Source organism: Colobus angolensis, unplaced genomic scaffold, assembly GCF_000951035.1.
Source record: "Colobus angolensis palliatus isolate OR3802 unplaced genomic scaffold, Cang.pa_1.0 Scaffold72, whole genome shotgun sequence".
NCBI lineage: Eukaryota > Metazoa > Chordata > Mammalia > Primates > Cercopithecidae > Colobus > Colobus angolensis.
Window position 1 is genome coordinate 4,890,144 of NW_012120932.1, and position 15,016 is coordinate 4,905,159.

The 15,016-nt window shown below is 44.2% G+C and overlaps 1 protein-coding gene across 2 annotated transcripts in view; it reads left to right on the forward strand.

Moving 5' to 3' along the window:
- Window positions 1-5,887, forward strand: part of CTSV (cathepsin V) — a 6,493-nt gene extending 606 nt beyond the window's left edge. Inside the window, exons 2-9 of one of the 2 annotated variants that reach the window (XM_011927500.1) lie at window positions 122-259; window positions 608-743; window positions 1,044-1,166; window positions 1,263-1,409; window positions 1,911-2,135; window positions 2,960-3,125; window positions 3,828-3,945; window positions 5,494-5,887. In XM_011927500.1, the coding sequence (XP_011782890.1) occupies window positions 618-743; window positions 1,044-1,166; window positions 1,263-1,409; window positions 1,911-2,135; window positions 2,960-3,125; window positions 3,828-3,945; window positions 5,494-5,593 (1,005 nt within the window). In that variant the 5' untranslated portion in view covers window positions 122-259; window positions 608-617 and the 3' untranslated portion in view covers window positions 5,594-5,887. The remainder of the gene's footprint in view (window positions 1-121; window positions 260-607; window positions 744-1,043; window positions 1,167-1,262; window positions 1,410-1,910; window positions 2,136-2,959; window positions 3,126-3,827; window positions 3,946-5,493) is intronic. The other variant, XM_011927499.1, reaches the window with a different exon arrangement.
- Window positions 5,888-15,016: the final 9,129 nt, after the last annotated feature.

A 15,016-nucleotide genomic window follows, 5' to 3' on the forward strand; every position in this document is an offset into this window, starting at 1 on the left:
CCTGGCCCTGGGGCCCCTGGCTTCCAACGGCGCGGCCTCGTGACCCTGCCCCGGTTTAGGGGAGCGAGAAGCAGAGACCCAGGTGTGGGACGGCGGGAGTAGTGGGTGCCCTCCTTCCCAGTGACTCCTGGAAAGGGATTCCAGGAAGGTTTTATTCCAAAAGGAGACGTTGGAAGACATGGCTCGTCTCCTGCTGTGTATCAGCCAAGAAGGTGTGAGGTGGTGTTCCTTGGCGATCCGCTTGCACCTACTTGGGATGGTATGCCTTCATTAGTGACGTTTTGCCTGAATGACCTCAGTGCAATTGGTGCGAAACCTGGACCAGCTGTTCCCTAGTTTTCGCGTTAAGCTTCTCACCCGTCAGGTATCTTCACACCCCTCTCATACCCTGAATTATCGCATATGCTGTTTCAACGCCTCCAACTCCGCAGGCTGCTCTTCATCTTGATGGGCCCATCAAATACCTCCAGTAGGCCTGTTTCAGCCTGTTCCACAGTCCTTGGGGAGATGCCAGGGAGAAGAATTGAAATCTTTTTATGCCACGGGGGCTGTAAGATGGCTTTTTAGGATGGGTCTAATCAGATACTCATTTCTTTTCCCTTTCTAGGTTTTGAAACATGAATCTTTCGCTCGTCCTGGCTGCCTTTTGCTTGGGAATAGCCCCCGCTGTTCCAAAATTTGACCAAAATTTGGATACAAAGTGGTATCAGTGGAAGGCAACACATAGAAGATTATATGGCGCGGTTGGTAACATCTGAAACTGTCCAGAGGGACTCTGGAGAGATGGCCCTTGCTGTTGGGAGTTGATAGCCAGAGAGTAGCTTCTAGAGGCCGGACCTTACCAGGCAATAACCTAACAGCAACCATTATAGATGCAGTATGGGCATATATCTCCATTGTGTCTCAGCTTGGAGAACAGCTCCCAGAGATGCAGCAAGCCATCCCTGGCCATGGTTTCTCTTCATTTCTGCCTGCAAATCGGCTGGGTGAACATGGGTTGGGTAAGTAGACATGAAGTCCGTCAGCTATGTGTTTGCCTCTAGAGTGAAGAAGGATGGAGGAGAGCAGTGTGGGAAAAGAATATGAAAATGATTGAACTGCACAATGGGGAATACAGCCAAGGGAAACATGGCTTCACAATGGCCATGAATGCTTTTGGTGACATGGTGAGTGTGGCGAGGATTGCTGAACTCTGTGCTGCTTCTCCTCAGTTCTTCACCAAAATAGTCTTGCTTTTAACATTTTATTTACTTCTCTTGAAGACCAATGAAGAATTCAGGCAGGTGATGGGTTGCTTTCAAAACCAGAAACTCAGGAAGGGGAAAGTGTTCCGTGAGCCTCTGTTTCTTGATCTTCCCAAATCTGTGGATTGGAGAAAGAAAGGCTACGTGACGCCAGTGAAGAATCAGGTGAGACAGCGTCAGAGTCAGACCTCCCGTCTCCACAAGAAAGCCAAGAAGGAATTGGTGTCATTGCTGTGGTAGATGGTGGCACAACACATGATGATGGGTTTTTTGGTATTTTGGTTTTTGGTGTTTTTTTTGAGACAGAGTTTTGCTCTTATTGCCCAGGCTGGATTGCAATGGTGTGATCTCGGCTCACTGCAACCTCGGCCTCCTGGGTTCAAGCAATTCTGCCTCTGCCTCCTGAGTAGCTGGGATTACAAGTGCTCACCACCATGCCCAGCTAATTTTTGTGTGTTTTTAGTAGACACAGGGTTTCACCGTGTTGGCCAGGCTGGTCTCAAACTGCTCTCCTCAAGTGATCTGCCTGCCTCGGCCTCCCAAAGTGTGGTGATGGGTTTTTTGGTTTTTGTTTTTTTTTAAAGAATATTCAGATAATTCAAATATATAAGCTACTGTATTTATATTGGTCTTGTAAATTGACAGCTTTTTTTTTCCCCTTTTTAGAAACAGTGTGGTTCTTGTTGGGCTTTCAGTGCGACTGGTGCTCTTGAGGGACAGATGTTCCGGAAAACTGGGAAACTTGTCTCACTGAGCGAGCAGAATCTGGTGGACTGTTCGCGTCCTCAAGGCAACCAGGGCTGCAATGGCGGCTTCATGAATAGCGCCTTCCGGTATGTCAAGGAGAACGGAGGCCTGGACTCGGAGGAGTCGTATCCGTATGTAGCAATGGTAAATGGAGCTCCTTGTCATTCATCCTCTGCTTTTGGAAGGTGAAACCCTTTCAGAGATAACAGATACTTTTTTCAGAATTCACATTTTATATGGTAGAATCTACATCTGCAAACTGTGAGTATTGTCATGATAAATTATTAGCCTTTGGCCAGGTATGGTGAATCACGCCTGTAATCCCAGCACTTTGGGAGGCCGAGATGGGCGAATCACGAGGTCAGGAGATTGAGACAACTCTGGCTAACATGGTGAAACCCCATCTCCACTTAAAAATACAAAAAAAAATTAGCCGGGCCTGGTGGTGGGCACCTGTAGTCCCAGCTACTCAGGAGACTGAGGCAGGAGAATGGCGTGAACCCGGGAGGTGGAGCCTGCAGTGAGTCAAGATCGCACCACTGCACTCCAGCCTGGGCGGCAGAGCGAGATTCCATCTCAAAAATAAAAAAATTACTAGCCTTTGCACAGTTCTCCGATTAGATGGTCAACAGCTAATATTTAGGTTAACATATAAGTAACATTAGATGGTTAACACATAGCTGTTCTTGCTTCTGCATAACATGGAGAATAAGCAAACCATTCTACATGTAATAGAACTTGATCCATTGTGAAAATTTTTTATGGACAGATTGACATAGGGGTTCTCATTGAAGAAATGTCGACTAATTTTTCATTTTTAAATCAATGAATAGCATTTTATTTCATGGGACGATTTATGAGGGTGTTAATTTGGAAATCCTAGGTTGCAAATTGCTGAGTGTTTTGGTTCTAGAACTAATGTTCCCCAGGTGGTAGATGGTAGTGATCTCCCCCTTTAACTTTAAAAGGATGGAATCTGTAAGTACAGACCTGAGAATTCTGTTGCTAATGACACCGGCTTCGAGGTGGTCCCAGCTGGAAAGGAGAAGGCCCTGATGAAAGCAGTGGCAACTGTGGGGCCCATCTCTGTTGCTATGGATGCAGGCCATTCGTCCTTCCAGTTCTACAAATCAGGTAAGTGTCATTTTATTATAGAAATGTAGGCAGAATTGGGAAACATCACCATGATTGATTCTTTGATATGAAGTCCTGCTTTGCAGGAATGGAGTATTTGGAGAGTGTGCGTTTAACATGGTGATATTTGCATTTGCCATGAGAAAATGCTTAGTTATATTAAACTTCTCATAAATATTTTTAAATGGCTATGTAATTGTATAGAGACAACCTAATTTTCCAAACTATTTTCCGGTTCTTGGGTCTTTTTTTCTCAAAGTTTTTTACTACTGTAATTAGTAAAAAACTGTAAAGAACCCAGAACCCCCTTCCAGTTTTTGTGTGTTTGTTTTGGGGCTGTTTTAGACTGACATCCTAGGGGTGGAGAGGGATTATGCTGATTGGTATTTGGGCTCAGAGATAAGGATCTAAATTACCTTAGCTGTAAACAACAGGTTTTATCTTTCGGATTTTCTTGTTTTTTAGGTAGAAAATATCTTAAACTTTGGTTGAAGTTAGTTGATTTCTAGTGAGTTGAGGTTGACTTTTTTCCTTTATCAGCCGTTACTGTTTTCTGGCCAGTATTGTTTGGGTCCTTATTTGGCATTTGTTTATGACATTTCACTGAATTTAGAGATGCCTCCCTTATGGAGAGTGGTTGGGTGGGTTACTCTCACATGTCACTTGGAGCTTCTCACCCCAGCATTGATTTTACTCGCCCAGGCATTTATTTTGAACCAGACTGCAGCAGCAAAAACCTGGATCATGGTGTCCTGGTGGTTGGCTACGGCTTTGAAGGAGCAAATTCAAATAACAACAAGTATTGGCTCGTCAAAAACAGGTATAAAACTCAAAATTGAAAAGGTAATTTTTGTTTCAAATCAGTATTTGGATACAAGTTCACAAAAGCTCAATTTTGAAATTCCAGAAGTCTTTCTTCTACTTAGAGTGAACGCAGAAATAACTAAGGTTTGATTAGAAGATTCCGTACCAAGCTTTTTGGAGTTACTGCTATGTATTTGTAATATTTTATTGCTAAGTTTTGAAAATTTTTAAATTCTGAAACACATTAGGCCCCAAGGGTTTCAGACGAAGGATTGTGGACCTGTAGGTTTGAGAGCTGATTGCTTTTTTCTGTCTCTAATTTTTCAACAAGGAATAGTAAGCAGAAACATCTGCCTTTGCTGGTGCTTTGTTGAGTCTGAAAGATCATCTGGGAGTCCAGTGGTCTGTGTGTGTCCTTCTGTTGTCATTGGATGCCTTGTCATCGAATTTCACTCCGTAGCTCTCAGGCTTTGAAGGTTGTCAGAATCCACTTTCTCACAATTCGCATTCTTTAATTGAGATGTGATATAGGGTAGCAGGTGGAGACACACCGCTGCAGTGGCGTTCCAGTTCTGCCTCAGTCTTCTTAAAAAGTGAAGGACCCACAAGAATCAATACATTCATTCATTCATTCATTCATTCATTTATTTTTTGAGACCGAGTCTCACTCTGTCACCCAGGCTGGAGTGCAGTGGCACAATCTCAGCTCACTGCAACCTCCACCTCCTGGGTTCAAGTGATTCTCCTGCCTCAGCCTCCCAAGTAGCTGGGACTACAAGGGTGTGCTACCGTACCCAGCTAACTTTTTTTGTATTTTTTAGTAGAGACAGGGTTTCACCATGTAGACTAGGCTGCTGTCGAACTCCTGACCTCATGTGATCCGCCTACCTCGGCCTCCCAAAGCACTGGGATTACAGACATGAGCCACCATGCCCAGCCAATTTTATTTTATTTTGAGATGGAGTCTTGCTCTGTCACTCAGGCAAGAGTACAGTGGTTCAGTCTCGGCTCACTGCAGCCTCCACCTCCCAGGTTCAAGTGATTCTCCTGCCTCAGACTTCCAAGTAGCTGGGGCTACAGGCATGCGCCACCACATCTGGCTAATTTTTGTGGGGTTTTTTTTGTTTGTTTTTTCTTTTGAGATGGAGTTTTGCTCTTCTTGCCTAGGCTGAAGTGCAGTGGTACAGTCTTGGCTCACTGGAACCTCTGTCTCCTGGGTTCAAATGATGATTCTCCTGCCTCAGCCTCCCAAGTAGCTGGGATTACATGCCCAGTTAACTTTTTTTTTTTTAAGTTAATAGAGATGGGGTTTCACCATGTTGATCAAACTGGTCTCGAACTCCTGAAACCTCAGGTGATCCACCCACGTCAGCCTCCCAAAGTGCTGGGATTACAGGCGTGAGCCACTGCGCCCGGCCTTCAGACATTTATAAATGGATATTAACAGCACTTAGAATAGTGCCTGACACATGGAAAGCACTGTTTAAGTATTAGCTATTATTATTAATGGAGCCAATTTTCCCTTGATTCTTTGTATAAAACGGAAAACCTGCTCCTCTTTCAGCTGGGGTCCAGAATGGGGCTCAAATGGCTATGTAAAAATAGCCAAAGACAAGGACAACCACTGTGGAATCGCCACAGCAGCCAGCTACCCCACTGTGTGAGCTGATGGATGGTGAGGAGGAAGGACTTAAGGACAGCATGTCTGGGGGAATTTTATCTTGAAACTGACCAAATGCTTATTGTGTAAGATAAACCACTTGAATCATTGAGGATCCAAGTTGAGGTTTGAATTCTGTGACATTTTTACGAGGGTAAAATGTTACCAGTATTTTAATTACTGTTATACACAGCTTTATGATATCAAAGACTCATTGCTTAATTCTAAGACTTTTGAATTTTCATTTTTTAAAAAGATGTACAAAACAGTTTAAAATAAACTTTAATTCGTATATAAAGGGGGGCCTTTTCTTTTTTTAATGCATTGACTTTTTGTGTAGTCAGGAAATATAATTGAGCTCTGAAATAATAGCTTCATGTGCCAATGGTATATTAGGAGAAAGATGCTAGCAGAAAGCTGACTTCGTGGCTCTTCTAGTTATAAAAATACAGATTTTTATCAGCTACCCAGTTACTGTGTGTAACCCAACTCCTGAATCTACCACAATTTGATAAACAATTTGGAAGGACAAACCTAAATTTTTTTTTTTTTTTTTTTATGAGATGAAGTCTCACTCTGTCGCCTAGGCTGCAGTGCAGTGGCATGATCTCAGCTCACTGCAACCTCTGCCTCCCGGTTTAAGCAATTCTCTGCCTCAGGCTCCCGAGTAGCTGAGATTGCAGGCACGTGCCACCACACCTGGTGTATTTTTAGTAGAGACAAGGTTTCACCATCTTGGCCAGGCTGGACTTGAACTCCTAACCTCGTGATCCACCCGCCTCAGCCTCCCAAAGAGTTGGGATTACAAGTGTGAGCCATTGCGCCCGGCCTCTAAATTGTTTCAGTAAAGAAGAAAGCAGTTGACTTTTTAGAAAAGTGAATAGGCACAGATTCTAGGCACAGGTTTAGAGAGTAGAAAAGTCTCGTCTTCTTCCTTTGACACATAACCTCAAGATGGTTAGGTTGTGTGATAAAAAGTGAAGCTGCTTTGTACTGGAGCCTCTCTCTGAATTGCTGGTGACCACTTTGCAGTCTGAGGAAGACTCAGGTGCAAGTAGGTTACCAAGGCTATTTTGCTTTCTTTCCAAGTCTCTGATTACATATTCCCCCTAGCTCTTCTAGAAAAGCTTGTTTGTTAACTAGTGTTAGCAAAAATAAATGTAATGGTGTGGTTAACAAATCTCAGGCGTTTGGCAGTAGCGGGAGAAATTTGTTCAAGGTCCACAGGAGATCAGGCTGGGCTACAAAAAGAGGCCTCTGGCTGAAGATGGATAAGAGATCACAAGTGAAAGGTCGGAAGTCACTAGGCCAGACTCTGGCTACCTAGTCCCTGAATTAAAAATAAAAGGGGGGAAAAAGGGCTAAGAATATAGTTACACAGGTAGTAAATGCAAATAAAACAATATCTTTGCATATTTAAAATACTGGAAGAAAGTACACCAAACTTGTGGGTGAATTATGGGTAATTATTTAACTTGTTTAGTGGAAAGCATGTATTTTTATGAGCGGGAAAAAGCAGTGAAGATATACCCACATTCTGCAGGCTAATAAAAAGCCCATGTTTCCAGTCAAATAAAAAAATGCAGGGGATGAGCTGGTGAAATTTAATTGAGAGGTGATCCATTGTGAATGCAGTGGGAGGGAAGGGGGATGTGGGACTGTGTATCCCGAGAAGCCTTCGATAGGCCTTGTCCACAGCCGTCTCTGGAAAACCCAGTGTACCATATTCAGTCTTGAGTGTTTTCTGAGAAGGGATTCCTTTGTCTTCGCAGCAGCAGGCTAAGTCAGTACTCTCCACAGATTCCCGCAACAAGACCCAAGGCTCTTAGGAAACATCTAGGCACTGAAGTGAATGAAAGAGGGAGGGCTTTTAATTCAAAGAAAAAAGTTTCCAGTCTGTCAAAACAGCACCCCTCAGAAAACTAAAATAGAGATATTTCAAGATTTTATAATTTTCAAAGACCTTTGAAATATTTTAAACTTGTGAAAAGTTACAAGCCTGATGTGTTGTCTAAAAGCATTTTTCAAACAAGCCAGTAGACTTGAAAAATTTAGTCTGAAGCACAGACTTAACCAATATTTGCTGGGAACAGGCCCCTAAATCTGGCCATAAACTGGCCCCCAAACTGGCCATAAACAAAATCTCTGCAGCACCGTGACATGTTAGTGATGGCCATGACGCCCACACTGAAGGTTGTGGGTTTACTGGAATGAGGGCAAGGAACACCTGGCCCACCCAGGGGGGAAAACAGCTTAAAGATGTTCCTAAGCCACAAACAGTAGCATGAGCGATCTGTGCCTTAAGGACATGCTCCTGTGAAGGGGTGGCCTGCCTCTCTGAGTTCCCTAGTATTTATTGATAATTATCTTTACCATCTTAAAGATAAGGGAGTGGCAGGATAATAGGATCACTGTAAGGAGAAAATCAGCAGTAAGACATATGAATAAAGATCTCTGTGACATGAATAAGTTTAAAGGAAAATGCTGTGCCTTGATATGCATATGCAAACATCTCCATAAACCTTTTAGCAGCATCGCACCAGCAAGTCCCACCTTTTGCCCTAAGGCGGTTTTCTCCTATCTCAGTAAACAGAGCATACAATCGAGTTTTACACCGAGGTGTTCCATTGCCCAGGGACGGGCAGGAGACAGATGCTTTTCTCTATCTCAACTGCCAAAAGGCCTTCTTTCCTCTTGTACTGGTCCTCCTCAGCACAGACCCTTCATGGGTGTCAGGCTGGGGGACGATCAGGTCTTTCCCTTCCCACGAGGCCATATTTCAGACTATCACATGGGGAGAAACCTTGGACAATACCGAGCTTTCCTAGGCAGAGGTCCCTGCGACCTTTGGCAGTGTACGTGTCCTTGGGTACTTGAGATTAAGAGAATGGTGATGACTTAACCAGCAAGCTGCCTTCAAGCACTTGTTTAACAAAGACACATCCTGCACAGCCCAAAATCCATTAAACCTTGAGTCACCACAGCACATGTCTCTTGCAAGGACAAGGTTGGGGGTAGGGTCACAGATTAACAGCATCTCAAATACAGAACAAAATGGAGGCTCTTACGTCTACTTCCTTCTATATAGACACAGTAACAGGCTGATCTTTCTTTCTTTCCCCACACTCCTGCTGCAGGTAACTAGCCAGAGCCCGTGTCTGTTTTGATCCCTTTGTTTCCCGTAAGGAATACTTTTAATTATAATCTATAGGAACAATGCATATCACTGGCTTGCTGTCAGCAAATGTGTGGGTAAATCTCTGTTCGGGGCTCTCAGCTGTGAAGGCTGTGAGTCCCCTGATTTCCCACTCCACCTGCTAAATGTGTGTGTGTGTGTCTTTAATTCCTCTAGTGCCCCAGGGTTAGGGTCTCCCTGACGGAGCTGGTCTCAGCAACTATTTCCTATACTGGAACATCTAAATTGTTTTCTTACTTGAATTGCAAAGGAAGTAAGGAAGGGTGAGACAGAAATGATTGAGCATGTTAAGAGGGAGGAGTTTGCTGATGTGGGAGTGTAGTTATGACACTGGGGCATCATCCGATAGGCCATGGACTCAGCAATTAGCAAACATCCACTCAGTCCTAGGTGTGTTTCACGTTTGTGTTTTGCCTATGAAAGTTGAAACTATTTTCTAAGTGTATTTCCCTTTTAACTGATACAAAATTTCTGAAAAGCAAAGAAGAAACTTCTCTATTAAAAATAACAGGCCGGGCGCGGTGGCTCAAGCCTGTAATCCCAGCACTTTGGGAGGCCGAGACGGGCGGATCACGAGGTCAGGAGATCGAGACCATCCTGGCTAACACGGTGAAACCCCGTCTCTACTAAAAAATACAAAAAACTAGCCGGGCGAGGTGGCGGGCGCCTGTAGTCCCAGCTACTCGGGAGGCTGAGGCAGGAGAATGGTGTGAACCCGGGAGGCGGAGCTTGCAGTGAGCTGAGATCCGGCCACTGCACTCCAGCCTGGGAGACAGAGCGAGACTCCATCTCAAAAAAATAAAATAAAATAAAAAAATAAAAATAACAAACATTAGTAAATGTATATATACAGTCTTGTGTTGCTTAATGATGGGGATACATTCTGAGAAATGTGTCTTGGGTGATTTCATCGTAACATCAACATCATAGAGTACACTGACACAAACCTGGATGGTAGAGCCTATTACACACCTAGGCTCTATGGTACAGCCTGTTGCTCCTAAGTTATGCACCTGTGTAGCACATCACTGTGCTGAATAGTGTACACAGTTGTAACACTGGTAAGTATTTGTATATCTGAACAGAGAAAAGTACAGTAAAAATATAGGATCATAATTTTATGGGACCACTCTCATATGCAGTTAGTCACTGATCAAAAAACATCACGTAGCGCATGACTTGTGTGTATGGATATCTCAATTGTAAACAATTTCACAAATGTTCACTATCTCTTTTTAAGTAAGTTAATAAGTAAAACTATTAATAAGCTACAACATGTTCTTGTTCTGCAGTGTATTTATTCATTCGGATACAGTTGATCCTTGAACCACGCAGAGGTTGGGGCATCAACCCTTGTGCAGCCAAATACCTGCATATAACTTTAATTCCTCCAGAACTTTTCTGCTAATAACCTACTGTTCACTAGAAGCCTTGCCGATAACATAAACAGCCAATTAACACATATTTTGTCTATGTATTATAAAATACTCTATACTTACAACAAGCTAAAGAAAAAATGTCATTAAGAAAATCATGGCCGGGCACAATGGCTCACACTTGTAATCCCAGCGCTTTGAGAGGCCGAGGCAGGCAGATCACAAGGTCAGGAGATCGAGACCATCCTGGCTAACATGGTGAAGCTCCGTCTTTACTAAAAATACAAAAACAAAATTAGCCGGGCGTGGTGGTGGGCGCCTGTAGTCCCGGCTGCTTGGGAGACTGAGGCAGGAGAATGGTGTGAACCCGGGAGGCAGAGCTTGCAGTGAGCCAAGATCGCGCCACTGCACTCCAGCCTGGGTGACAGAGCGAGACTCTGTCTCAAAAAAAATCACAAGGAAGATAAATGATATTTACTAAGTGAAAGTGGATCATCATAAAGGTCTTTATCGCTGTCGTCTTCACATTGAATAGGCTAAGGAGGAGGAAGAAGAAGCAGTGTTGGACTTGCTGTCTTGGGTGGCAGAGGCAGAAGAAAATCTGTCTATAAGTGGACCCTCAGTTCAAACCCATGTTGTTCAAGAGTTTACTATTTGTTGGGCTCCTATGCAATAGTGCTGTGCTGGGCTCTGGGGACACAAGTATGAAGCAAATAGTCACACTCCTTCCCTTGGAGCTTACATTCTTATGTTGCTGAGCCTATGCATCACCTCCATCCCTGCCACCATGGCCACTTTGTTCATGAACCCCAGGGTGGCTGGTGTCCAGAGAAAAGATCATTCTGTTCACTCAGTTTTTAAAGTCCTCTGCTGAGGTCACCCTTTTGTGAGAATTCACATGGGATACAAATATCTTCACTTTTTTTTTTTTTTTTTACCCATTCAGAGAGGTCTGTTCAGATATGCATTCCCCAGACCCCTTTATCACCAGTTTGCCAATCATGTTCATTACAGCTCTGTGGCCACCCAGCCAAATCATTAACCATGGCCCGTGAAATGGTATCTAATCATACACCGGGATATTTCTTCTTCCAAGCAAAATGAACAACTGAGTACACTGTGGAAAGTTTTGTTTCCCTTCACCTCCGTTCTTCCAGGATGTCTCAGAAGCGTGCTGTAATACCGCAGCGTCCGCTGGTTGGTGCCTGGATATTGTACAGAACCGTCTATAAATCAGGCCTAAGTTTTCTCTTCCTCACCCAGTTGATGTTAGGGAACTCCCTATGAGGCCATAGATGTGGGCTAGGAAAGAAAACATGATGTAGCAGGAGTTAGGACCGTCAGTGTTCCGACCGCTTCTTCCTGTAACTTGCCTTCAGGGCCTCCTCATGCCCCATCACGCGTGCAGTCATCCCTTGATATCCCATGGAGGATTGGTTCCACAACCCCCTGCAGATACCAAAATCCACAGATGCTCAAGTTCCTCATATAAAATAGTGTAGTGTTTACATATAACCTACCACATCCTCCCTTATACTTTATCTCCAGATTCTTTATAATATCTAGAACATTGTGTTATGTAAGTAGTTGTTTTACTGCATGTTTTAAGGGAATAATGACAAGATAAAGAAGCTCGTACATATTCAGCACAGACTATCCTTTAAAAAAAAAAATTGGGCCAGGCGCAGTGGTTCACACCTGTAATCCCAGCACTTTGGGAGGCCGAGGCGGGCGGATCACAAGGTCAGAGATCGAGACCATCCTGGTTCGCACTGTGAAACCCTGTCTCTATTGAAAATACAAAAAACATTAGCCGGGCGCGGTGGCGGCGCCTGTAGTTCCAGCTACTCGGGAGGCTGAGGCAGGAGAATGGCGTGAACAAGGGAGGCAGAGCTTGCAGTGAGCCGAGATCACGCCACTGCACTCTCCAGCCTGGGCGGCAGAGCGAGACTCAAAGAAAAAAAAAAAAAAAGTCTATCCGAGGTTGATTGCATCCCACGCAGTTTGAACTGCAAGGGCTCACAGACACAAAACCCACAGATACAGAGGACCAACTGTATCCCACTTCATTTGATGCTGGAGTGCTGTTCTGCACACCTAACTTTATGGCTTGGTGGGTCAGACAGTACCCAATGTGTGATGGAAAGCAGGATAGCTAGGTGGCCCATGATTGAGCAGGCCCCACTAAGGCCCAGGAGCAAGCCAAAACTGCTTCTCAAAAGGAGAGTAGTGACCGGCGGAAGATGGCATGGCATGCTCCAGAGTCCTAGGGTCCACACTGATGTGCCTGTAGAGGTCTGCCAGTGGCTTCAGATAGTGTCCCTGTCTGCCACTGACACTTCAAGCACCATTGGCTCTCCTGGAACATAAAGCCCAAGTGGGAGAGCAGCTTGCACAGCAGCCTGGACCTGTTTGCAGAGCCTGCTCTTATCCTGGGCTTAAAACTAGCAGCTTTGTGGGTAAATAGGTCAGAGAGTAACACACTCATATGAGGAATATGTTGCCTCTAAAATTCAAAGAGGGACTAACGGGGTTAATGCCTCTTTTTTTGGTTGTACATGGAGCTAGATGCAACAACTTATTCTTCACTTTAGAAGGAATATCTCGACCACTAGACTCCTAGAAATTTCACTGAAGTGAAAGGCCCTTGAATTTTTGTAGGATTTATTTTCCACCCTCTGACACACACATGTCTTAGTAATAAGTGTAGAATAGTTGCCACTTCTTACTGCTTCCAGTCAGCATTATGTCATCAGTGTAATGGACCAGTGTGATTGATATCTTATAGAAGGGAAAGGCAATTAAGATCCCTTCAGGTTAAATTATGACACAGGGCTGGAGAGTTGGCACACACCTGAGGTAGGACAGTGAAGGTGTATCGCGGGCTTGCCGCCTGAAACCAAACTGTTTCTGGTGGTCTCTACTAACAGACGTCAGGGAAAAAAAAAGTATCTGCCAGATCAATAAGTGCATACCAGGTACCAGGGGATGTATTCATTTACTCAAGCTATGAAACTACGTTTAGAACAGCAGCTGAAATTGATGTCCCCACCTGATTAAGTTTCCAGTAATTTACTCTCATTCTCCAAGATCTATCTCTTTTCTTCACAAGCTAAATAGGGAAGTAGAATGGGAATGTGATAAAAACTACTACCTCTGCATCCTTCAGGTCCTTGATGGTGGTACTAATCTCTGCAAGCCCTACAAGAATGCAGTATTGTTTCTGGTTTGCTGTTTTTCTAGATAGAGGCAGTTAAGTGGCTTCCACTTTCTGCCATAATTGCCCTCACTCCTCAGGTCAGGAAACCAGTGTAGAGATTCTGCCAATTGTTGAGTATGTGTATTCCGATTATTACTTCTGCAGCTACAGAGATAACCAGACTGGACCCACTGCGAGACAGACCTGAACTAAAACTCCACTGATCACCTCACCGCCCTACGCCCCTGCTCTCGCGTGTGGGCCAGAGTGATGTGTCAGCTTTCCTGGGGTCCTCTGAGTCTGAGTTCAGAACCGATGTCCAGTAAAACTCCCCCAAAGTCTGATTATTCCCTTTGCCCCAGTGCACAGTCATCTTGGTAAAGTGCTGTGGGTCCCTCTGGGAAGGCTGGGAGAAAAATGGACAGTATACAATTTTGGTAGTGCAGTGCGGGCACAGCCTCCTCGTTATTTAAGGAGATATGGGTCTGCAAACTGGTCCAAGTCTTGGAATTGATCAGGAGCTGTGACTCCATTTTTTTGATTCAAGTTAGACTTTTATTCACTTGGCTCTTCTTTTTATACAGAACAAATAAGAATTTAGTAGGCTTTCCATCTATTTTATTTCTATAGATACTATGACCAGCTAGCCAATGCCATAAGTCTCTGTAAATCAGACTTTTTAACTACATTTTGACTTTACTGTCCATTACAGTAATCATGTTCACCTTGTCTTTGGTGACTAAATGCTGCACTTGGCGCCTGCCATCCTGGGATCCAGTTACTCTCCTTGTACTGAGGGATCCCATTCAGTGGCAGCAGTTCCCACTGTAATCTCTGACCCAGACAGAAGAGCAACCGCAGAGCTCTTTACAAATATTGGAACTCCCTCACAAATGTATTTCTCATAGTCACGACAGAAAGTGTGTCCTGAGCTCGATGTGGTAGCTCACACCTATAATCCCAGCACGTTGGAGGATCGCTTGAGCTCGGGAGTTTGAGGCCTGATTGGGCAACAGAGCAAGACCTTGCCTCTATAAAAATTTTAAAAATTAGCCAGGTATGATGGTGCATATAGTCCCAGCTACTCAGGAGGCTGAGGCAGGAGGGCCCCTTGAGCCCAGGAGTTTGAGGCTATAGTGTGCTATGGTCACACCCCTGCACTCCAGCCTGGGCAATAGAGTGAGCCCTGACTCTAAAAAATAATAATAAATAGAAAACGAAAGCATGTCCTCTTGTTAAAGAAAAGACTTTTCAATGACACTGGTTTGAGGATGCTAAGGCTGACTTTTTCAAGATCATCAGAATAGATATAGGGACCACCACAATAGCATTTTACAGTGAGGGAGAGATATTGGGCTCAACTCTGAATGCAGCTTGGTAAGTGGGAACTTATTGCCAAGGAGTAGGGTGGGGGTCAGTGGATTGAAAATTACTAAGAGGAAACTTCAAGGGTAAGGAAAGATTCTGGCTTAACTGACCTAACAGGATTCTTGCTGAAAACAGGCTGGGGTGTTGAGACACCACCTGTGCACAGCGTGCAGGTTTGTTACATACATAGGTATACATGTGCCATGTCGGTGTGCCGCACCCATTAACTCGTCATGCAGGTTTGTTACATAGGTGTACATGTGCCATGTCGGTGTGCCGCACCCATTA